The 27,485-nt window shown below is 49.1% G+C and overlaps 1 protein-coding gene across 2 annotated transcripts; it reads right to left on the bottom strand.

Moving 5' to 3' along the window:
• Positions 1–7,301: 7,301 nt before the first annotated feature.
• LOC142259358 (5-beta-cholestane-3-alpha,7-alpha-diol 12-alpha-hydroxylase-like) lies at positions 7,302–13,468 on the bottom strand. 2 transcript variants are annotated; one of them, XM_075331819.1, is made up of 2 exons: positions 13,448–13,468; positions 7,302–9,370 (listed from the first exon to the last, which is right to left on the bottom strand). In XM_075331819.1, exon 2 carries the CDS (start codon positions 9,360–9,362, stop codon positions 7,827–7,829), a length of 1,536 nt encoding a protein of 511 aa, XP_075187934.1. In that variant the 5' UTR covers positions 9,363–9,370; positions 13,448–13,468; the 3' UTR covers positions 7,302–7,826. The 2 variants fall into 2 exon arrangements, with proteins under 2 accessions (XP_075187934.1, XP_075187935.1); XM_075331820.1 differs by having other exon boundaries at positions 13,456–13,468.
• Positions 13,469–27,485: the final 14,017 nt, after the last annotated feature.

Below are 27,485 nucleotides of genomic sequence, written 5' to 3'. Positions count from 1 at the left end.
TCACTAGATATTGCACGTGCGACGGGGGCGGGACTATCGCTGCAGCATCGGTAACACATTATTACCGATGTCGCAGCGTGCAAAGCCCGCCTTACTGCCGCTCTCATTCATTCTCGCCTGGATTACTGCTATTCTCTACTAATCGGTCTCCCTATTATTAAACTCTCCCCTCTCCAATCCATCCAGAATGCTACAGCCAGGATCCTTTTCCTATCCAACTGATTCACTAATGCCTCCACCCTGTGCCAGTCATTGCACTGGTTGCCTATCCTCTACAGAGTATAATATAAACTTATCACTCTCACCCTAAAAGCTCTCCACAGTTCTGCACCACCCTATATCTCCTCCCTCTTCTTTCTATCACTCTACCTGTCCTCTCCACAGTTTTGCACTACCCTACATCTCCTCCTCATCTCTGTCTATCACCCTATCTGTCCTCACCACAGTTTTTCAACATCCTACATCTTATCCTCATCTCTATCTGTCACCTACCCGTCCTGTCCACAGTTCTGTACCACCCTACATCTCATCTCTGTCTATCATCTACCCATTCTCTCCACAGTTCTGCACCATCTTACATCTCCTCATCTTAGTCTATCCCTTACCCTTCCTCTCCACAATGCTGCACCACGCTACATCTCCTCCTCATCTCAGTCTATTACCTATCCGTCCTCTTCACAGTTGTGTACCTCCCATCATCTCCTCATCTAAGTCTATCACCTACCCGTCCTCTCCACAGTTCTGTACCACCCTACATTTCCTCCTTCATCTCTTTGTATCACCCTACCTGTATTCTCCACAATTCCGGACCTCCTTACATCTCCTCCCTCTTCTCTGTCTATCATCTTACCCGTCTTATCCACAGTACTGCACCACCCTACATCTCCTCATCTTTCTTCACCACCTACCCATCCTTTCCACAATTTTGCACCACCCTACATCTCCTCCTCATCTCTGTCTATCACTTACCTGTCCTCTTCACGGTTCTGCACAGCCCTACATCTCCTCCTCATCTTTCTCCACCACCTACCCATCCTCTCCACAGTTCTGCACCCCCCTACATCTCCTCCTCATCTTTCTCCACCACCTACCCGTCCTCTCCACAGTTCTGCACCCCCCTATATCTCCTCCCTCATCTCTGTCTGTCACTCTACCTGTGCTCTCCATTCCACTAATGACCTAAGACTGAAATTCTCAATATTTCTAACCTTCCACTTCCGTCGCCAAGATTTTTTATGAGCTGCGCCAATTCTCTGGCATGCACTACCCCGGACAATTGCATTAATTCCAATATCCACACTTTTAAGCGGGCCCCAAAACTGCATTTCTTTAGACCGGCCTATCCCCTCACCTCTCTCAGCTATTCCCATTCTTCCCTCTACAAATCTCCTTTCCAGTTCTGGTCCCCTGTCCCGTCTGGTTTCACCCGCCATGTGCTTTTTGGCTCTCTGTGTCTGTATTTGTATAAATTCTGGATGGTGACCGGTCCATGCAGCGATATGTGGATCCCCTATTATTAGATCGATGGCCGGACCATGTATGACAGGCTTTTTCGTTTTTCCATTTACCTTTTGCGCCCCCCATTTCCTCAGGTTGTAGCTTGTGAGCCGGACCCTCACTCCTCCTGGTGTCTGGTGAATTGTGTTACTCTGTAATGTCTGATATTGTCTGTACATTTCTCCTCTGCATTGTACAGCGCTGCTGAATACGTTAGCGCTATAAAACTTATTATCATTCCTGCTGAGGTAAAGTGAAAGCTGTGTTCTGATTGGTTGCTATGGACACCACCACACTCTTATGAACCCTGTATAAAAGAAAATCTGCCTTGCTCCCCATAGCAACCAATCACAGCTCAGCTTTCAGTTCTTGTTCTTGAGGTAAAGTGAAAGCTGTGCTTTGATTGGTTGCTATGGACATCTTCTCTGCTCACAGCAGCCAATCACAGCACAATGTCCATTCATTTCTAAAACCTAATGACACCAAAATCATCCACCAAGGGTCACGCAGAAGGTGAAGTAAGAGCGAGGCGATGGCGTCCGCGCTCCGCGCTGGTGAGGACTGGGCCTGATGGAGGTCAGTGACTGGCCTCTTCTCAATGTTAGGGTATGTGCGCACGTTGCTTTTTACCTGCTTTTTACCTGCTTTTTTGCTGCTTTTTCTTCTGCGCTGTTTAATGCCAAAATGGATGTGTTCTTCTATTCAAGCAAAGTCTATGGGAATTTGGGTTTCTTGTTCACACTATGTTGTTCAAAATGCTGCCTTTTTGTGGCAGAACTTTGGTCAAAAACTCAGCTTTGCAGTGCAAAACCCAAATGGCAAAAACAATTGACATGTTGCTTCTTTGAAAAGCTGAGTTTTTGACCAAAGTTCTGCCTCAAAAAGGCAGCATTTTGAACAACATAGTGTGAACAAGAAACCCAAATTCCCATAGACTTTGCTTGAATAGAAGAACACATCCATTTTGGCATTAAACAGCGCAGAAGAAAAAGCAGCAAAAAAGCAGGTAAAAAGCAGGTAAAAAGCAACGTGCGCACATACCCTTAGGCTGCTTTCACACATCCGGTTTTTCCTGTGCGGCTAAAATCCGGCGCTTTGCAGAAAAACCGCAACCGTTTTTTTTGCCGCCGGTTGCAATTTTTTTGCATAGACTTTTATTAGTGCCGGATTGTGCCACATGGGCTTGCGTTCGGTCCGTTTTTTGCCGCATGCGGCAGATTTAGCCGATGCGGCGGTCGGATGGAATGTTGCCTGGCACTTTTTTTGTCCGGCAAAAAAAAACGCATCGCGCCGCATCCGGCCGATGCGCCGCGATTTGCAATGCATGCCTATGGACGCCACATGCGGCGTCCTGAGGCAAACACCGCATCCGGCCGCCGCATGCGTTTTTTTCCTCTGCGAAGCTCAGTAGCCTGCCGCAAGCGGCAAAAACCGGACGGGCCGCATGTCAAAAACTTATGCAAAGGATGCGGTATTGTCACCGCATCCGTTGCATAGGTTTTAGATCCGGAGGTGTGAAAGCAGCCTTACCCTCCAGCCCAGAGTCATCTATATTTCATCCTGCCATTACTGTACATTCAGTGTTAGGCAGAGGTCGGGCACGCTTTTTATGTGATTGGGGCACCTCCATGCCTCAGCGGCACCTCACATGTCACCCGCCGCCTGTAAACTCGGCATGCCCGACATCGGTAGCCATAGGTCCCCGGGGGACTGAGTCATCGATAACAGAGGTAGCATTAGATCTCCCTCGGTACAGGAGACGTGTGTCATGAGTGTGCTACGTCATGATGACCTGGAGACCTGGGGTCTGGAGGTCTCAGCGTTTAATCGATCGCAGGCCTTCTGATTTATCATGCTGATGTACTTGCACTGCTAGCTGAAGGGGTAAAGGACCCTCTCCATGAGTGCAGAGAACTCTGGTAGCCTTCAGCTGCAGCTTGCTATTATCTTTCCCTTCCGACGTATCTACCCACCTCTGGCTGCACTCCATGCCGGATATCGTTCACACTATAACTAACCACTGTGAAGGAGCTCATCTCTGTAGAGCTGAGGTGTTTGTTCAAATTGCAGCAGTGAAGCTTCCTACTGGAGAAGATCTGGAGTCCTTTTATATTTGTTTCCTCATTTGCTTTGTCTGTATGTTTCATTTGCATCCCTGCCCCCTTTATTCCCTGGGGGGACATTGAGGTGAGTTGTATCCAGGAGTATAGGCATCTCCACCTTCAGGGGTAATCCTGGGGATGGGGGTAACCTAGGGACCGTAGCTTGAGGGAAAGCGCAGGTGCACACTTGTCCCTGCTTCTTACTGGTACTACTCTTACAACATGGTGGAATCTTCTTTTTGTATGTTTACTCTTTGATATCAGTAGCTTCCCCAGGTGCAGCCACATAGGGGACTGTGGCGCCCTGGACAAGCCAGGGGCCGCGGGTAACAACACCACACACCCCACACTCCCGGTCAGGCACACTGAAGTCAGACAAAAACCCTTGTTGCCTTCCTCCAGGGGCTGATGTCCACACCAGGGGGTGGGCCAGGCGGTTGGTCCCGCCCACCGAGGAGTTCACAGTTCTGGAGGCGGGAAAAGTTAGGCAGATCAGTTGAGGAGTGAGAAGAGGAGTGTGGTAAAAGAGCAGCCTGAAGTTGGTCCGGGTGTGTGGCCCGGACGGATCAGCAAGGTTGGCAGACGGTGGTGACCGTCTGCAGGAGTGGCCTATTGGAGCTAACCGCAAGGACCGTGGACGGGCGGTGGCCCGGCGGTACCGGACCGGTACGCAAAGAGAAGCCAGCACCATCCGGCAGGGGCTTACGGACCCCGGCAAGGCTAGGACTCGCCGTGAATTTGCCAAATCCGTTAGCGAAGGGAACCTCCTGGGTTTCCCAGCAGCCAAGTCCCGACAGAAGGCAACCGTCCAACCGAGAGAGGGAAACACAGTCACCGCCAAGGCTAAAGTTCCCAGGGCCAGAGCCTGCGGGCAAAAGGGGCTCCTTCAGCAACCTTCAAGCTGGGGAGCGGGTTACCGGTGGGAACCCATTGGAACCATTACACTACATAGGTGCAGGGAAAGGCAGTCACCATCAACCTGCCGGGAGAAACAACACCGCAGCCGTCTGTGGGACCCGTCCAGCCAGCCGTGTGTTTTACCGAGAACTGTGTCCTCATCATTGGCTGAGTGAGTACCACCGTGCCGTGCGGCACAGCGCTGCCCCCGCGACCCTGCACCTCACCAGGCCCCGTAACCCGCCTGCCATCCATCCCTACCCCATCACCGGGCCCCGGGACAACCAACCCCCTACCCACGGAGGGGAGAACTAACATCCAGGCTGCTCCCTGTCATCGCTCCCGGGATCCCCGTCCAGAGCAGCGGTGGTGTCACCAATATCACCACAACCGTGGGTGGCGTCACGGACAATAACCAAATCCCCACAATCCAATCCCCACCCTTTTCACTCACGGGCGAGGAGCGCCGCTCGAGTCCCCGGGATCCGGCCCACCGCTCGAGCCACCACCGAGCAGCAGCAGCCGCAGCGGCCGGACCCGAGCAGTGGGAGAGCGCAGCGTCCCCTCCTCCGCCCGCGACAGGACCAACATACACGTATACACAGAGGTGCGAGGTATGTGAGTGTGACGCCCTGGACTAGCCAGGTAGTCACAGACATAACACCACACACACCCCCTCCCCCGGATAGTCACACCAGTCAAACAAAAACCCTTGTTGCCTCCCTCCAGGGTCTGATGTCCACACCAAGTGGGGCGGAGCCAAGCGGTTGGCCCCACCCACCGAGGAGTTCACAGGTCTGGAGGCGGGAAAAGAGTCAGATTCGTTTTGGAGGTGAAAGTGTGAGGAGTAGAAACTGCAAGTGTCTGGGTCGGAGCCCAGGCACTGACAGCAAGGTTGGCAGACGGTGGTGGCCGTCTGCAGGAGTTAGTGGATCTCTGCGGAACCGTAAGACCGGGGTCGGGCGGTGGCCCACCGGTACCGAACCGGGGAGTGGAGTGAAGCTAAGCACAAAGGCAGGGCCATCGGACCCCGACTAGGCTTGGAGCCGCCGACAACGGTCAAATCCGAAAGTGACCGGAACCCCAGGGGTTTCCTAACAACCAAGACCCGACAGAAGGCAACCGCTGACACCGTGAGGATATACAGCCACGGCCACAGGCTAGAGATCCAAGGGCCAGAGCCTGCGGGCAAAACGGGCTCCTTCGGTACCTATATGCCGGGGAGCGGACTACCGGTGGGCAACCACAGGAGTCAGAACATTCTAACCAGGTGCAGGGAAAGACAGCCACCACCACCCTGTCCGGGGAGAGCACAACACTGCAGCCGGCTGCGGGACCCGTCCATCCAGCCGTTTGGTTTACCAGAGACTCTGTGCATCTGTTTCTGAGTGAGTACAACAGTGCCATCCGGCACCGCACCGCGCTGCCTCTGCAACCCTGCACCCCAGCCATCCAGCCTCCCCGCTACACCACCGAGCCCCGGGATCACCAACCCCTACCCACGGAGGGGAACCAACATCCTAGCTGCTCCCTACCATCGCTCCCGGGATCCCCGTCACCAGCAGCGGTGGTACCCATTATCACCACGACCCGAACTATCTCTCCAAACAAACCACCCCTTTTCACTCGTGGGCGAGGAGCGCTGCTCGAGTCTCCGAGTCCGGCCCACCGCTCGAGCCACCGAGCAGCAGCAGCCCCAGACCCGATCGTAGCGAGCGCGGCCCCTCCACCCGCGACATGAGCTCTATGAAATCACATGTGAATGGAAGTAAACAGAGGGAAAAATGACTATAGTCTTCTGGAAGTGATGGAGACCAGCCCCTGCCCTCGAGATCACAGAGCAGCAGAAGAGTTACATACAGAAATTTATCTATGTGTCACCCATACACCATCAATCACTGCCAACACTTCTGACATCTCCGAACTACACTGTTCTCCCCCAGACCATTTTTTCCTCCTCTAGACTCCTCTGCCTTTCTCCTCCAGACCTCTCTGTCCTCCTCCAGACCTCGGGTCCTCTTCCAGACTCTTCTATCCCTTCCTCCAGACCTCTCTGTCCTCTTCCAGACACGTCTATCCACTCCTCCAGCTCTCTCTCTCCTCCTCCTCCAAACCCATTGGTGCTCCTATTCCAGACTTTCTCCTCTGTCCTTTTTCTCCAGAACACTCTGTCCTCTTCCTCCAGACCAGACTCCTCTGTCCTCCTCCTCCAGACTCCTCAAGATATCTCTGTACCCTCCAAAAAGCACTTCCATTTCAGACTCTTCTATCTTCCTCCAGACCCCTCTGTCCACCTACAGACTCCAGATTCCTCTATCCTTCTTAAGACCCCTTTGTCCACATCAGATCACTGTCCTCCTCCAAACCCCTCTGTCATCCTCCAGACCCATCTTTAAGCCTCCAGACCACTCTGTCCTCCTATAGACTCAATTGAACTACTGATTCTTCTATCCTTCTCAAGACCCCTCTGTCCTCTTTTACCATACTCCTGTATCCTTCGGGGTCTGCAGGACAATAAAAGAGTTGAGTAGTAGAAAGCAGCGGACTCTCCTCCTCCACACTCCTGTCTTCCAGATTCCTCTATCCTTCTCAAGACCCCCTTATCCTCATCCAAATATATCTGTCATCCTACAGACTTATCTGTCCTCATCCAGACCCCTCTGTCCTCCTGCAGACCCAACTGTCTTTCTCCAGACCCCTCTGTCCTCCTGCAGACCCAACTGTCTTTCTCCAGACCCCTCTGTCTCATCCATATTCCTGTCTCTCTTTAGACACAAAATAGAAAAGAAACTGAAAATGTATCCAAATTAGGTTTATTAGATCTAATAACAAATCACGGTTCATGCAGAGACGAAAGAAGTGAGAGCATACTATAATATATATATAGTGGGGGTTCCACCACAAATAGACTTCTTATAAATTATAGGGTCGGGTGAGAAGATCCCATTAGTGTAGTTTGTGACCTGGAGCCCCACCAAACCCATCTATAGAGGACCAGTGTTCTAGGGATCAATGGTGGTCCAAGTTCACACACTCCACTACCTGGGCAGGGTTCCTCTTTAGACTTGATATTAGACTTGATTATACAAGCATCTCAAATGGCTAGGACCAGTAATATGAGTTGGAGGCTGAGTCATTGGGGGAGGTGCGGGATACTCTTTTAACTGTGGCTGAAAGCTAACACCAAATAAATATTAGAAAACCCCCTTTCCCCTTGGACCCTTCTGTGGACATGGCGCCCCCTGCAGCGTCGTCTGCTGCATGGTGTCTGAGGGATTCAGGAGTCATCGGTAGGTGGTTTCCCTTGCAGCTGGACCGTCTCTTGTGCAACTAGTAACGTAACCGGTATTTGAACGGTACGTCATGGGTGGGCTGCATGGTGCCGAACCCCCACCGGTTTGGATCAATGTCTGGAATCTCTTCATTTGGATTGACCAGCTCAAATTCGAAGTAGCTCAGCATCAGGAAGACAAACTGTTTCAGTTCATTGATAGCAAAAAAGCGACCAGGACATATGGTGGTGCCGGCCCCCCAAGGCATGGTGAAATATTTCAGCCGTTTCCCATTTTTGAAGAACTCAGACTTTTTGGTGCCGTCCTCATTCAGGAATCGGTTGTATTTGAACTTCTCGGGTTCTGGATGAACTTCTGGATCCATCTGAACGGCGGTGTATGGGAAAAGGGCAACACGGTCTCCTTTACGAATGGCGTATTCCTTTCCAGATGACATTTTGAGGTTCATGTTCTCCTTGACGGCTCTGATCAGCACTGGGGCAGCGGTCAGCCTCAAGGTCTCTTCTATAACACTGTCTAGGATGGGCGTCTTCAGCAGCATGTCTCTAGTTAGGTTGATCAGGGCACCTCCTGCTTTTACCTCTTGTCCATTTTCCTTCAGAACTTTATCCACCTCTTTGCTGATGGCCTTCATGGCTTCTGGATGCTTCATTAAGTAGAGCAGGAGCCAGAAGCAGGCAGGTCCAGTGTTACCTTGAGATGCCCACAGAAGCAGGAACATGAACCTGTCCTGCATGTATTCTGGCATCCCATTCTCTGCTCGGTGCTGGAACTGGTCAATAATCCAGCCACTGATATTTTCTTTCTGTAGGGTTCTCTTTATGGACAACATGTTCCAGAAAAGCCTCTTCAGTCTCTCGGCCTCCAGCTTGTCTTTTGGTGGGAGGACGGCATAGGCCAAGCGTGGGAACAGTTTATCATACTTTCTAAACTCACCGAACAACTCCTCTGAGTGGTCTCTGTCATGTTTCTTGGCTTTCTCTGAGTTTCCTTGGCTTTTTGCAGGTTCATTCCCGAATAAGGCAAGATACCCAGCCCGGAAGACTATGTTGTAGCTGTAGTTGAATAGACCATCCTGCTGCCACTGTTTCTCACCATCCACAGAACCAACGCTATGAAGCATCAAGTTCTGAAGGTTGTCCATCATGGCCTGGGTCATGACCACTAGGCCGTCCCCCATAAGATGCTTCGTACTCGCCTTCTCCAGCAACTTGTGGTCATTGGTCCCAGAATGGTAACCGAACACTCTGGCCACCAACTCCAAAGCAAACTGCTCAAAGTCCAGCCTGGACCTGGCCTCCTTCACGATGGGACCAAACGATAAGGGGTCAGTGACAAAGGTGAAGTAATAGCCTCCGATCTGGACGGTGAAGATGTCTCCATGCTTTTTCTGCATCTTCTTTAAAAATCCTGCAGTGTTTTTGCGGAAGTCGAGAGCGTATCCCAGCCACGGGATGGTGCCTTTATCTAGAGGGGGCTCATTGGGTCGTCTCTTCCGGAACATCCCCAACATGTAGAGACCTCCAAGAACCGAAGCCAACACGGCCAGGAGTATCGGGAGCAACAGAGCCATGTCCAGTGCTGCAACGAGAGAGAGAGATCATTATAGAGATGAAGCACAATAAGAAAGATCCAGAAGATCCATCTGCCAACATAAAATGAGACGGGAAGGATCTAACACGCATCTGATACATGTGGCAGCAGGGTAATGCTCAGACTATGAGCTTAGCAAATCCATTCCTACTTCATATGCCCTGCCCTACTCACCTCCAGAGCTGCGATCACTATTCTGCTGTTACATCATGTCTTATCCTCCACTCACCTCCAGAGCTGCAGTCACTATTCTGCTGTTACATCATGTCTTATCCTCCACTCACCTCCAGAGCTGCAGTCACTATTCTGCTGTTATATTGTGTCTTATCCTCCAGTCACCTCCAGAGCTGCGGTCACTATTCTGCTGTTACATTGTGTGTTATCCTCCAGTCACCTCCAGAGCTGCAGTCACTATTCTGCTGTTACATCGTGTCTTATCCTCCACTCACCTCCAGAGCTGCAGTCACTATTCTGCTGTTACATCATGTCTTATCCTCCACTCACCTCCAGAGCTGCAGTCACTATTCTGCTGTTACATCGTGTCTTATCCTCCAGAGCTGCAGTCACTATTCTGCTGTTACATCGTGTCTTATCCTCCAGTCACCTCCAGAGCTGCAGTCACTATTCTGCTGTTACATCATGTCTGATCCTCCACTCACCTCCAGAGCTGCAGTCACTATTCTGCTGTTACATCATGTCTTATCCTCCACTCACCTCCAGAGCTGCAGTCACTATTCTGCTGTTACATCATGTCTTATCCTCCACTCACCTCCAGAGCTGCGGTCACTATTCTGCTGTTACATCGTGTCTTATCCTCCAGAGCTGCAGAGCTGCAGTCACTATTCTGCTGTTACATCATGTCTTATCCTCCAGTCACCTCCACAGCTGCGGTCACTATTCTGCTGTTACATCATGTCTTATCCTCCACTCACCTCCAGAGCTGCACTCACTATTCTGCTGTTACATCATGTCTTATCCTCCAGTCACCTCCAGAGCTGCGGTCACTATTCTGCTGTTATATCATGTCTTAACCTCCACTCACCTCCAGAGCTGCAGTCATTATTCTGCTGTTACATCATGTCTTATCCTCCAGTCACCTCCAGAGCTGCAGTCACTATTCTGCTGTTACATCATGTCTTATCCTCCACTCACCTCCAGAGCTGCAGTCACTATTCTGCTGTTACATCATGTCTTATCCTCCACTCACCTCCAGAGCTGCAGTCACTATTCTGCTGTTACATCATGTCTTATCCTCCACTCACCTCCAGAGCTGCAGTCACTATTCTGCTGTTACATCGTGTCTTATCCTCCAGAGCTGCAGTCACTATTCTGCTGTCGTGTCTTATCCTCCACTCACCTCCAGAGCTGCAGTCACTATTCTGCTGTTACATCTTGTCTTATCCTCCAGTCACCTCCAGAGCTGCAGTCACTATTCTGCTGTTACATCGTGTCTTATCCTCCAGTCACCTCCAGAGCTACGGTCACTATTCTGCTGTTACATCATGTCTTATCCTCCAGTCACCTCCAGAGCTGCGGTCACTATTCTGCTGTTACATCATGTCTTATCCTCCACTCACCTCCAGAGCTGCAGTCACTATTCTGCTGTCGTGTCATCCTCCATTCACCTCCAGAGCTGCAGTCACTATTCTGCTGTTACATCATGTCTTATCCTCCTGTCCCCTCCAGAGCTGCAGTCACTATTCTGCTGTTACATTGTGTCTTATCCTCCAGTCACCTCCAGAGCTGCAGTCACTATTCTGATGTTACATCGTGTCTTATCCTCCGATCACCTCCAGAGCTGCAGTCACGTGCTCTGTTACCTTCAATCTTGCTATACACGTCATTATCTTATGAGTAGAGGACAAGGACTAGACCTCTATGGGCACCTCTATGGGATGTAGCAATCCTAACAGTCTGTATTTAGGACATGGAGACCCCCAGACCCTCGTCTGCGGTTGCCCCTCAGCAGAGCTGAGCAGGAGGTCAGGGGTCGTGAGAGCCATCTCTAGCGCCCTCTGCTGAGGAAGGAATGTGTGTATCTGCCCCTCACCCTCCACATCTGACCCTGGAGTACAGACCTTCCCATACACATCCCAGCATTGCCAGCAAGTAGCACCGCCAAACCGTGCTGACATAGAAAACTGCCCAAATATCAGAGTGAAGAACTCCGTAATCACCAGGTACTAGAACCACAGCTCCATATCCAGCTACATCACCAGACAAGGCATAAATAATACCGCCAGAGTATGCCCATGATAAGCTCTGTACCTTCATAATATGACACGATAGCCATACCACAATGTCTGCATGTGAAAAAAATAACTGCTACAGCAAGCGCAGAACAGCTGAATATACCGCCCCTAATAATACTGCCATAGCGAGCACACGGACCGACATAATACCTGAATATACTGCCCCTAATAATACTGCCATAGCGTGTACACAGACCGACATAATACCTGAATATACTGCCCCTAATAATACTGCCATAGCGAGCACACAGACAGACAAAATACCTGAATACACCAACCCTAATAATACTGCCATAGCGAGCACACAGACATAATACCTGAATACACCAACCCTAATAATACTGCCATAGCGAGCACACAGACATAATACCTGAATATACTGCCCCTAATAATACTGCCATAGCGAGCACACAGATAGACATAATACCTGAATATACCTCCCCTAATAATACTGCCATAGCGAGCACACAGACATAATACCTGAATACACCAACCCTAATAATACTGCCATAGCGAGCACACAGACAGACATAATACCTGAATATACCTCCCCTAATAATACTGCCATAGCGAGCACACAGACATAATACCTGAATACACCAACCCTAATAATACTGCCATAGCGAGCACACAGACAGACAAAATACCTGAATACACCAACCCTAATAATACTGCCATAGCGAGCACACAGACATAATACCTGAATACACCAACCCTAATAATACTGCCATAGCGAGCACACAGACAGACAAAATACCTGAATACACCGCCCCTAATAATACTGCCATAGCGAGCACACAGACAGACAAAATACCTGAATATACCTCCCCTAATAATACTACCATAGCGAGCACACAGACAGACAAAATACCTGAATACACTGCCCCTAATAATACTGCCATAGCGAGCACACAGACAGACAAAATACCTGAATATACCGCCCCTAATAATACTGCCATAGCGAGCACACAGACAGACAAAATACCTGAATACACCGCCCCTAATAATACTGCCATAGCGAGCACACAGACAGACAAAATACCTGAATACACTGCCCCTAATAATACTGCCATAGCGAGCACACAGACAGACAAAATACCTGAATATACCGCCCCTAATAATACTGCCATAGCGAGCACACAGACAGACAAAATACCTGAATACACCGCCCCTAATAATACTGCCATAGCGAGCACACAGACCGACATAATACATGAATACACCGCCCCTAATAATACTGCCATAGCGAGCACACAGACAGACAAAATACCTGAATACACCGCCCCTAATAATACTGCCATAGCGAGCACACAGACAGACAAAATACCTGAATACACTGCCCCTAATAATACTGCCATAGCGAGCACACAGACAGACAAAATACCTGAATATACCGCCCCTAATAATACTGCCATAGCGAGCACACAGACAGACAAAATACCTGAATACACCGCCCCTAATAATACTGCCATAGCGAGCACACAGACCGACATAATACATGAATACACCGCCCCTAATAATACTGCCATAGCGAGCACACAGACAGACAAAATACCTGAATACACCGCCCCTAATAATACTGCCATAGCAAGCCACAAAATGGCCAAATAACACAGCTGTATAGTGGGAATTTCATATCTTACGGTGTCCATGTTATACCGCCATCCAGTGTCACCTGAATGCCCACATAAGCGAGAATAATTGAACAAACCGTATGAAAGCAGCAGTATACAGGGCAGGTGCATATAGTGCTGAAATAATACCGCCAGTAATTGTACCCCAGCTGACCGTGGCCCCTGTGCAGTGCCCGCACCTTCTTACCTCTGCTCCTCTGGACTCTGCTCTGCGCTGATCCTCTGCTGCGGCTCCTGCTTTTCAGCTCCGTCCCTCCTCCTTGTATCGTGCACTGTACGGATTAACCCCTGCACCGCCACACTCTCACTGTTTATTGTAATAGCAACGACCCAGAACTGATCACACTACGGAGCCCCCCCCTACTGTCCCCCCAATACTGACCCCCCACTACTGACCCCCCACTACTGACACCCCACTACTGACCCCCAATACTGACCCCCCACTACTGACCCCACACTATGAACCCCCCACTATGAACCCCCCACTACTGACCCCCCACTACTGACCCCCCACTACTGACCCCCCACTACTGACCCCACACTATGAACCCCCCACTACTGACCCCCCACTACTGACCCCCCACTACTGACCCCACACTATGAACCCCCCACTACTGACCCCCCACTACTGACCCCACACTATGAACCCCCCACTACTGACCCCCCAATACTGGCCCCATACTAAAAAGCTCAGACTACAGACCCCACACTATGGAGTCCCCACTACTGACCCCCCACTACTGACACCCCACTACTGACCCCCAATACTTACCCCCCACTACTGACCCCACACTATGAACCCCCCACTACTGACCCCACACTACTGACCCCACACTATGAACCCCCCACTACTGACCCCCCACTACTGACCCCCAATACTGACCCCCCACTACTGACCCCACACTATGAACCCCCCACTACTGACCCCCCACTACTGACCCCCAATACTGACCCCCCACTACTGACCACCCACTACTGACCCCACACTATCAACCCCCCACTACTGACCCCCCACTACTGACCCCCCACTACTGACCCCCAATACTGACCCCCACTACTGACCACCCACTACTGACCCCCCACTACTGACCCCCCACTACTGACCCCCCAATACTGGCCCCCCACTACTGACCCCACACTACACACCCCACACCCCACACTACACATCCCACACTACATGTTGAGGAGAGCCATAAGATGAAATACTTAATTAACCTCTGGACATAGAGCATTGTGGGAAATATATCGATTTGCCTTACATAATTCAGGTTTCAGATCATATACATGACACAGATATAAAGATGGCCACCATTTCCTGTTATCCACACCTTGCTTGGAATGCAAGGAATGTCCAGATGAAAGAAGACCACCATATAAGGGAAGACAGACCAAACCATCAGCATGGATGCACCAGATGACGTCCCTCCCATCGTCATGGTTTCATCCACTGGAGTCAGACCCGCCCATCAACAGCAACACGGATCTCCCCATTGGCTAGCTCATGGACTGTCCCACTAAATGGGCATATCTGAACTTGTGTACGCCCCTAGCCTATATCAAGAGGACGCATGCTCTTCTCTGTCTGTTTTAGTGCCATTTTCTACTGTGACCAAGAAGAGATTACACATCCGACTGTGTCTGGTGTGGATTCTTTTATGCATGCACTTGGCCCATATCAATTCGGCCAGGCAGTAGGCAACTAGTGATCTCTGGTTAAGAGTTCATCTTAACATTATTGGCGCCCAACGTGGGGCCAATAGACGGAGACACCTGAAATCCTGATGAACCGGCAATTGGAATGGCATGACGTGCTGGACACCCCAGGAAACTGATCACTTCCGAACGAGAGTACGGTAGGTCTGCTGATTTTTCATAATCTGTAGTCTTCCCGTGGTCTCGGTGGGGTGTGTGGCACTGATTGCCTGACTGTGTCCGGTTTGTTGGGGTATCTGTTGACGGGCAGACGGGTCTCACGGCTATTGGCCATATTAATCTCGGAAGAACCGTCACGTATTCAGTTGCCTGCTGTCTGTTGTGTGTATTTGTGAAGAGGGGAAATTAAGAGAGCATGTGGGTTTGTGAGTTCTGTTAGTTGTCGCCTGTGATATGGTTTGTGGTTCTAGTGGAAACTTAAGTAGTTAATACGGTTTGGTACAAGACCTAGAGATATAGCGTAGGTTTTAATTGGTCAGGTTAAGCACGTGTTTTTCACGGGCTCTCAAATTTGTTGATATGGTAAAGGATTTTGTCTGTGGTATAGTATACGGTTGTCGCCTGTGGTACAGTTTATGGCTCTGTGAGGAAATACGTGGGACTGCTGGTACGTGGTAATCTTGGGGCCTAGCGCAGTTTAGCGTGGAATGGCTGGTACGGATACCATTGGGGCATAGCGTTTAAGTTGCGCATTGTGGCTGGTACGTGGTAGTCTTGGGGCCTAACGCTGGACGTGAAATGGCTGGTACGGATACCATTGGGGCTTAGCGCAAGCTTGGGTGATATAATTGGTATGAGGTGTCTTGGGGTCTAGAAAAAGCGCTGGACGTGAATCGGCTGGTACGGGCACCTTGTAGCCAGGGGTGACACCATTTGTGTCTTTATGAATTACGGACCATGTAGAAACTGGGCAGGGACACCGTGACGAGGCGCCTGCTGCAGACTTAACAAAACTTTACTTAGTGTTCAAGTTGTGTGTCAGTTGTGAGTCATCTACTCCTGTGTTTGTTTGTTGGTTTTGTTGGTGTTGTTTATCTTGAAAGAAAGATGGAGAAATTGATGAAGTTGTGTGTAGTTGTGGTCGGAAAGATCCGGATGAGTGGACTGTTTTGAGATGTGAGGACTCTAGGCCGCAATCCTGTGATAAACCATGTGCTAGTCATGGAGGCAGACATTTTAGGTAAGATTTTAAAATGGTGGACAAAGCACATGGCTACAGCATGATTGAGACAAAGAAAACTAAGTGAGTCAGGGGATGTGTGAAGAAGACCATGTGCTCTGTAAATGTTTGAGCAATGGATTGGATGGAGTACTATATACTTAGACCGAAAAATAAGTGTTGTTATCTATAATTAGACTTAGATCTAGGACATATGTGTGTGTGTATAAATATATATATGTATAAGTACAGACTATAGAAAATGGGGAGATAGAGTTTGAGCAGATGTGAGGTCAGTTTTCCCTTTTCTCTGCCACATGTTCCTACAGATTTTAAAATGGTGGATGAAGCACATGGCTGAGGCATGATTGAGACAAAGACAGAGAGTGAGTGGGGGATGTGCAATGGTGTGTATGTATAAAATCCAGACTATAGAATATAGGGGGAAATAGTTGAAAAGAAAAAAAAAAAAAAAAAGTTTACCTTCCCCTCCCCCACATGATTACAATCCCAACAAAGAGGTTGTGTCACGTGCTGTGGGGCCATTTTCTATAGGCCTCAGTGGAGCTGACAAAACTGCAGCCACTGAATAACATGAAGTGTTAGTAAATGTTTATAGCACTAAAAGATGGAACATTGAATGATTGGGTGGTTGTGGAAAACACTAAATATAAATCCAGTGTGCAGGTTGGATTGAGTCTGGACAGTCACAAGGAGCAATATCTTATTAATTAGTAAGCAATAAAATTAGGAAAAAAACCTTTAAATAACGTACCTTTGCAGTAGAGGTCATGATAAAGAAGTAAATAATAAATATTTCCGCTATGGATCTGATAGATTTATCCTGAGAGTTGCATGTTTTAAAAAAATAAAAATAAACAGATAAATAACAGAAGAAGGGAAATGTGACTTGTCTCCTGCAGCTGAGGAGGCCTCTTTCCATCTGGTTTTGGGGGGGGAGGAGCAATCTTAAAAACTTGTGGAACAGGGTTTTTTTGTCTCCCCTTGGAACCTATTGTGAGAGCAGCCCAAAAGAAAAAAAAAAAAGGGGGAATTCATTGCAAATTATATTGGAAAAAGGTCATTGACAATAGTTTTATTTTACTAATTTTATCCCAAAGAAATAAAAGTTAACAGTGGACATGGTTACATTCATTGATAGCTTTTCAAGCATAGAAGTCTGTTAGATAATTTTTCTATGGCAAATCAACATTTTGTTTTCCCACATGGCCAGTTTATTTGTTCTAGATTCTTTTATCCCTTCAGGTTATAGGACAGTATCACAGAGATGCTGATAATCTCCTCAATGTTTCAAATATGAACGCCCCTACCTCCAATATCCAGAGGTTGTGTCACGTTATTATTATAGTTATTAATAATAATAATGATAAAATAATAATTTTTATTAATAATAATGTATTCATAATTACAATAATTTGGTTTAAAAGTATGTGGATGATTTATGGAATTCTGTGTTTTATATTTAATGTATTGAATAATCTGCTTTCTTTTTATAGAAAGAATGATTGCAATGCAGATTTCTGTGGTTCAAGCAAAGGTTATAAAAGCCATTGAAAGGGTTTTCCATTATTAAGTTACAGATAAACACAATATTTCTGCTGTTCCCGATTAGGTACAATCTATACAATGTGACTTTTATGCCTAAATGTAAAGCTCCGGGGCCACACACTTTTTGAGTCTAATTATGTTTTGGATAATAGATTCAAAAAGGGGGGAAAGATGATGTGGAAAGTCACACATATTATTTAAGGTTTTAATTTGTTCATCGATTGAGTTTTTCTATTAAGTTGTCTTTATATTTTTATGTGTAAGGAGGATACAGCAGACAGACATATATCTCATGATTGCTCTGATGTAACAATTGTCAGGTTTTGAACATGTCTCAGATGAGGCCATTGCTAATGCAGATTTTGAGTTTTTCCGTAGATGGATCCAGGTACCACGATGCTGGTTGATTCTGCACTGGATATGCTGAGGTTACACAAGACGAGGTATTAAAAATCAAACCACTCCTCTCATCGAAATAGGAGAATGAGATGAAGATTTGCGATCACTGTGGTTTGTAGAGCGGAGGGGGGTAAGATAGGAAAATGTGGAGTGTGACGTCATAAATCTATAAAGACCGTAGAGAGTGTATATGAGCCCAGGTGGAGGCGCTCTCCTGTTATCAAAAGAGCCGGTGACTGATGGAGCAGGCAACAAAGAAGCAGTGAATGGGCCTAGAGTTGAGAGTCCTTATACAAAGCAGACCAGTACCAGTACCTCGGTGGCTCCTGTCACGTCGTCCGTGACATTGGTCACTCCTTGTGTTCTTAAATCCTTACAGGAACAAGCGATTCAGCAAGGAACGGCGTGTGAGACGCAGGGAGCCAGCTGACTGAGGAAGGTCTGTGGATAAAGGGCGGTAAGCTTTCTCTGCCGTGAGCGTTCTACTCAATAATGGCCCAGGTAACCCATGTGACAAAGGTGTTGGGATGGACAAGATATGGGCGGCACCACTGCTCAGTACCCAGGTGGCCAGACACCTCCAGTCTTGTAAGACGTGTGCCTATTAAGGTAGAAAAACTGTAAAGACCTCGTAGCAACACCCCCCTCATCCGCTCTACTGCTCCGGTGATTGCAGATTAGTCATATACATCTACCATGAGTAGGTTTATATGAGTTTTGTGCGTGTTGAGTGAATTTCTTTTCAGGCCTGCTCTGAAACATATCCAGTGTGGAAAACGTTACTGCTGAAAAACTCATGGTGCTGGTGGTATGTAAAGATGGAGTTCCTAAAAGTGGTAAAAGTACATATTCTATAGCAGAGGTCATTATAGAGGTCAGTACCTGGGGATGCCCCTGATGAACCCATCTGCCACTGCGAAGAGGGGAGACATGCGTTGCGCTTCTTTCATGCTGAGTGTCTGATAAATATGCGTTTATTTTATTAGCCTGAGTGTGAATTGTACAGGGAGGGTCTGTGATTGGACGAGATCTCCTCATGACTTTACCTGGCCTTATTATTATATTTATACAGTGGGTACATGTTATACATGTGAGATATTTAATTTATTTTAGGGTTTGGGCCTTGAATTTGCTGTATCATATTGATTTAAGCTACAAACAGCTATATAAATACAGAGTGTGAATATTTAATCTTTGGGAATGAATTGGATATATGTAATTGCATATTGACGCCTCTTTATCCCCTGTATCTCACGGTTTCTATATTCCCTCACTGACATTAGCAGCACGTATTAGCTTAGCAGTGTAGGGATAGGGAGGGTGAGCCGTCGGTGAGCGGGGGCGCCAATTCTGCTTATAGGGTGCCGACCTCCGCTGCGAGGTAGGGAGAGTTTAGGGCTATTGCCCCAATCCCTGCCCCTGCTTTATTGGAATATTTAATTGTGTCTATAGTCACATGGGTGTATGTTGTTTGGAATTTTAATGATTATAACATAAACATGTAACGATCCACAAGATAATGGTGGACGCTGCAAATCATGTAACAAATGTTCGTTTTCCTTAATAATTCGATCTTTATATAAGGTATTTTTGGTTTAGTACCTAGAACGTGATTATATTTCTCACACATACTGCAGATACAGTGTGATATCCTGACCAGTGATGTATGAGCCGTATACAACTGCCTATATAGTGTGTTATATATGTGTATCCTCCAGTTCCAGATCCTAAATCAGTGTGTCAGGAGCACGTGGTCTCCAGCCAGGAGACCGGGTGATCCTAAAAAGACAAGTCAGAATGAGCCATGAGTCAGAATCAGGTGGACCGATCCAGCTTATCCCAACCACAGCGACTTCCATGAAGCTTGAGGGAAAACCCATCTGGAGACAACAACCACTGTAAAGAGTCCATCGTACCAGCAGAATGAGGGTCACAACACACATAGTGCTGGATTATCTCACATAGAACCTTATGGAGAATTTCTACATTGGGGATGATACATGGGAAATAACCATAAGGGAACAATGGGTACAGGAACATTACACAAATAAGGGCTCATGGTGGGAAAAACATTATCTGACCTGAACCAATTAATTATTTTAAGGGTTTAAGTGACTTTTTAAGGATAACATACACTTGCAGGTAACTGGTATTGTTTTATTTGTTGGTATTTGAAGCCGTAAAAGTGCTACTCTGTGTTACTGAAGGTAATCGGATCCATGTGTAAGGGAAATCTTGTTAAAGGCCTCCTGGTGGTAGATTATAGACCCCAGACAAGAAGAGATCCATTAGTGTTGTGATACAATCAGGTGTATTCGGGAAGAAAAGTCTCGAAAACGCGGACAGCACTCGGATATTGACTGAGAATCAGCCTTTCAGAAACAGTAATGCAAAAAGCTGCAGCATAACGGTAAGAAGCTTATTCTTACAATTGCCTTACTCTTTCTAATCGATTAATCTCGAAATCTGAGTGAGCTCGTCAGCATTAAATAGTCTGTTCTAGTTACCTGTGCCTCTGTGAATTGTGTGTGCGGGATGTGATCAACTCTCTGATCAGCAGTCTGTATCAGTGGGGGCAAAAGCTTAGTATTGCTTGTATAGTGGATAGCAAAACGAAAAAAAAGTTGCAGTTAAAGCATTAGAGCTGATGTGTTAGAGGACCACGGTAGGGTCAGAAGGTTAATAAAGTATTTAGGGGGGACTGTTGAGGAGAGCCATAAAATGAAATACTTAATTAACCTCTGGACATAGAGCATTGTGGGAAATATATCGATTTGCCTTACATAATTCAGGTTTCAGATCATATACATGACACAGATATAAAGATGGCCGCTATTTCCTGTTATCCACACCTTGCTTGGAATGCAAGGAATGTCCAGATGAAAGAAGACCACCATATAAGGGAAGACAGACCAAACCATCAGCATGGATGCACCAGATGACGTCCCTCCCATCGTCATGGTTTCATCCACTGGAGTCAGACCCGCCCATCAACAGCAACACGGATCTCCCCATTGGCTAGCTCATGGACTGTCCCACTAAATGGGCATATCTGAACTTGTGTACGCCCCTAGCCTATATCAAAAGGACGCATGCTCTTCTCTGTCTGTTTGGTGCCATTTTCTACTGTGACCAAGAAGAGATTACACATCCGACTGTGTCTGGTGTGGATTCTTTTATGCATGCACTTGGCCCATATCAATTCGGCCAGGCAGTAGGCAACTAGTGATCTCTGGTTAAGAGTTCATCTTAACATACACACCCCACACTACACACCCCACACTACTGACCCCACACTACTGACCCCACACTACACATCCCACACTACTGACCCCACACTCACACTACTGACCCTACAACAAAGGACCCCACACTACACACCCCACACTACGCATCCCACACTACTCATCCCACACTACTGACCCCACACTCACACTACTGACCCCACACTACACACCTCACACTACACACCCCACACTACACATCCCACACTACTGACCCCACACTACACACCCCACGCTACACAAACCACAATACTGACCCCACACACACTATTGACCCCACACTACACATCCCACACTACTGACCCCACACTACACACCCCACACTACACACCCCATACTACACATCCCACAATACTGACCCCACACTCACACCCAACACTACTGACCCCACACTACACACCCCACACTACTGACCCCACACTCAAACTACTGATCCCACAGTACTGACCCCGCACTACACACCCCACACTACTGACCCCACACTACACACCCCACACTACACATCCCACACTACACACCCCACACTACACATCCCACACTACACACCCCCCACTACCCATCCCACACTACAGATCCCACACTACACACCCCACACTACACATCCCACACTACTGACCCCACACTACACACCCCACACTACACATCCCACACTACTGACCCCACACTACACACCCCACGCTACACAAACCACAATACTGACCCCACACACACTACTGACCCCACACTATACACCCCACACTACACATCCCACAATACTGACCCCACACTCAAACCCAACACTACTGACCCCACACTACACACCCCACACTACACACCCCACACTACACATCCCACACATCCCACACAACTGACCCCACACTCACACTACTGACCCCACACTACTGACCCCACACTACACTACTAACCCCACACTACACATCACATACTACTGACCCCACACTACACACCCCACACTACACACACCACACTACGCACCCCACACTACACATCCCACACTACTGACCCCACACTCAAACTACTGATCCCACAGTACTGCCCCCACACTACACACCCCACACTACTGACCCCACACTACTGAACTCACACTACACACCGCACACTACACATCCCACACTACACACCCCACACTACACATCCCACACTACTGACCCCACACTACATACCCCACACTACACACCCCACATCCAACACTACACACACCACACTACACATCCCACACTACTGACCCCACACTCACACTACTGACCCCACACTACTGACCCCATACTACACACCCCACACTACACACCCCACACTACTGACCCCACACACACTACTGACCCCACACTACACATCCCATACTACTGAACTCACACTACACACCCCACACTACACATCCCACACTACTGACCCCACACTCAAACTACTGATCCCACAGTACTGCCCCCACACTACACATCCCACACTAATGACCTCACACTACACACATCACACTACACACCCCACACTACACATCCCACACTACTGAACCCACACTTCTGACCCCACACTACACACCCCACACTACACACCCCACACTACACACCCCACACCACACACCCCACACTACACACCCCACACTACACATCCCGCACTACACATCCCACACTACTGACCCCACACTACACACCCCACACTACACACCCCACACTACACACCCCACACTACACATCCCACACTACACACCCCACACTACACATCCCACACTACACACCCCACACTACACATCCCACACTACTGACCCCACACTACACACCCCACACTACACATCCCACACTACTGACCTCACACTCACACTACTGAACCCACACTACTGACCCCATACTACACACCCCATACTACACACCCCACACTACACACCCCACACTACACACCCCACACTACTGACCCCACACACACTACTGACCCCACACTATACACCCCACGCTACACATCCCACACTACTGACCCCACACTCACACCCAACACTACTGACCCCACACTACACACCCCACACTACACACCCCACACTACACATCCCACACTACTGACCCCACACTACTGACCCCACACTACACACCCCACACTACTGACCCTACACTACACACCCCACACTACTGAACTCACACTACACACCCCACACTACACATCCCACACTACTGACCCCACACTCAAACTACTGATCCCACAGTACTGCCCCCACACTACACACCCCACACTACACATGCCACACTACTGACCCCACACTACACACCCCACACTACACACCCCACACTACACACCCCACACTACTGACCCCACACTACACATCCCATACTACTGAACTCACACTACACACCCCACACTACACACCCCACACTACACACCCCACACTACTGACCCTACACTACACACCCCACACTACTGAACTCACACTACACACCCCACACTACACATCCCACACTACTGACCCCACACTCAAACTACTGATCCCACAGTACTGCCCCCACACTACACACCCCACACTACACACCCCACACTACTGACCCCACACTACACACCCCACACTACACACCCCACACTACACACCCCACACTACTGACCCCACACTACACATCCCATACTACTGACCCCACACTACACACCCCACACTACTGAACTCACACTACACATCCCACACTACACATCCCACACTACTGACCCCACACTACACACCCCACACTACACACCCCACACTACACACCCCACACTACTGACCCCACACTACACATCCCATACTACTGACCCCACACTACACACCCCACACTACTGAACTCACACTACACATCCCACACTACACATCCCACACTACTGATCCCACACTCAAACTACTAATCCCACAGTACTGCCCCCACACTACACACCCCACACTACTGACCCCACACTACACACCCCACACTAGACACCCCACACTACACATCCCACACTACTGACCCCTCACTCACACTACTGACCCTACACTACCCACCCCACACTACACATCCCACACTACACACCCCACACTACACACCCCACATCCCACACTACACACCCCACGCTACACATCCCACACTACTGACCCCACACTCACACTACTGACCCCACACTACACACCCGACACTACACATCCCACACTACACACCCCACACTACACATCCCACACTACACACCCCACACTACCCATCCCACACTACAGATCCCACACTACACATCCCACACTACTGACCCCACACTACACACCCCACACTACACATCCCACACTACTGACCCCACACTCACACTACTGACCCCATACTACACACCCCACGCTACACAAACCACAATACTGACCCCACACACACTATTGACCCCACACTACACATCCCACACTACACACCCCACACTACACATCCCACACTACACACCCCACACTACACATCCCACAATACTGACCCCACACTCACACCCAACACTACTGACCCCACACTACACACCCCACACTACACACCCCACACTACACATCCCACACTACTGACCCCACACTCAAACTACTGATCCCACAGTACTGCCCCCATACTACACACCCCATACTACACACCCCACACTACACACCCCACACTACACACCCCACACTACTGACCCCACACACACAACTGACCCCACACTATACACCCCACGCTACACATCCCACACTACTGACCCCACATTCACACCCAACACTACTGACCCCACACTACACACCCCACACTACACACCCCACACTACACATCCCACACTACTGACCCCACACTCAAACTACTGATCCCACAGTACTGCCCCCATACTACACACCCCATACTACACACCCCACACTACACACCCCACACTACACACCCCACACTACTGACCCCACACACACTACTGACCCCACACTATACACCCCACGCTACACATCCCACACTACTGACCCCACATTCACACCCAACACTACTGACCCCACACTACACACCCCACACTACACACCCCACACTACACATCCCACATTACTGACCCCACACTACTGACCCCACACTACACACCCCACACTACTGACCCTACACTACACACCCCACACTACTGAACTCACACTACACACCCCACACTACACATCCCACACTACTGACCCCACACTCAAACTACTGATTCCACAGTACTGCCCCCACACTACACACCCCAAACTACACATGCCACACTACTGACCCCACACTACACACCCCACACTACACACCCCACACTACACACCCCACACTACTGACCCCACACTACTGACCCCACACTACACACCCCACACTACACATCGCATACTACTGAACTCACACTACACACCCCACACTACACACCCCACACTACACACCCCACACTACTGACCCTACACTACACACCCCACACTACTGAACTCACACTACACACCCCACACTACACATCCCACACTACTGACCCCACACTCAAACTACTGATCCCACAGTACTGCCCCCACACTACACACCCCACACTACTGACCCCACACTACACACCCCACACTACACACCCCACACTACACACCCCACACTACACACCCCACACTACTGACCCCACACTACACATCCCATACTACTGACCCCACACTACACACCCCACACTACTGAACTCACACTACACATCCCACACTACACATCCCACACTACTGACCCCACACTACACACCCCACACTACACACCCCACACTACACATCCCATACTACTGACCCCACACTACACACCCCACACTACTGAACTCACACTACACATCCCACACTACACATCCCACACTACTGATCCCACAGTACTGCCCCCACACTACACACCCCACACTACTGACCCCACACTACACACCCCACACTAGACACCCCACACTACACATCCCACACTACTGACCCCTCACTCACACTACTGACCCTACACTACCCACCCCACACTACACATCCCACACTACACACCCCACACTACACACCCCACATCCCACACTACACACCCCACACTACCCATCCCACACTACAGATCCCACACTACACATCCCACACTACTGACCCCACACTACACACCCCACACTACACATCCCACACTACTGACCCCACACTCACACTACTGACCCCATACTACACACCCCACGCTACACAAACCACAATACTGACCCCACACACACTATTGACCCCACACTACACATCCCACACTACTGACCCCACACTACACACCCCACACTACACACCCCATACTACACATCCCACAATACTGACCCCACACTCACACCCAACACTACTGACCCCACACTACACACTCCACACTACTGACCCCACAATACACACCCCACACTACACATCCCACACTACACACCCCACACTACACATCCCACACTACACACCCCACACTACACACCCCACAATACTGACCCCACACTCACACCCAACACTACTGACCCCACACTACACACCCCACACTACACACCCCACACTACACATCCCACACTACTGACCCCACACTCAAACTACTGATCCCAAAGTACTGCCCCAACACTACACACCCCACACTACTGACCCCACACTACACACCCCACACTACACACCCCACACTACACATCCCACACTACACACCCCACACTACACATCCCACACTACACACCCCACACTACACATCCCACACTACACACCCCACACTACCCATCCCACACTACAGATCCCACACTACACACCCCACACTACACATCCCACACTACACATCCCACACTACTGACCCCATACTACACACCCCACGCTACACAAACCACAATACTGACCCCACACACACTACTGACCCCACACTATACACCCCACACTACACATCCCACAATACTGACCCCACACTCACACCCAACACTACTGACCCCACACTACACACCCCACACTACACACCCCACACTACACATCCCACACATCCCACACAACTGACCCCACACTCACACTACTGACCCCACACTACTGACCCCACACTACACTACTAACCCCACACTACACATCACATACTACTGACCCCACACTACACACCCCACACTACACACACCACACTAAGCACCCCACACTACACATCCCACACTACTGACCCCACACTCAAA

Source organism: Anomaloglossus baeobatrachus, assembly GCF_048569485.1.
Source record: "Anomaloglossus baeobatrachus isolate aAnoBae1 chromosome 6 unlocalized genomic scaffold, aAnoBae1.hap1 SUPER_6_unloc_1, whole genome shotgun sequence".
In the NCBI taxonomy this organism is placed as follows: Eukaryota; Metazoa; Chordata; class Amphibia; order Anura; family Aromobatidae; genus Anomaloglossus; species Anomaloglossus baeobatrachus.
The sequence above is the reverse complement of the archived record's forward strand: the minus strand, read 5'-3'. Positions and strand labels throughout refer to the sequence as shown.

Excerpts from the sequence above, each read along its gene's own strand:
- LOC142259358 (XM_075331819.1), bottom strand. The coding sequence starts at position 9,362 with ATGGCTCTGTTGCTCCCGATACTCCTGGCCGTGTTGGCTTCGGTTCTT.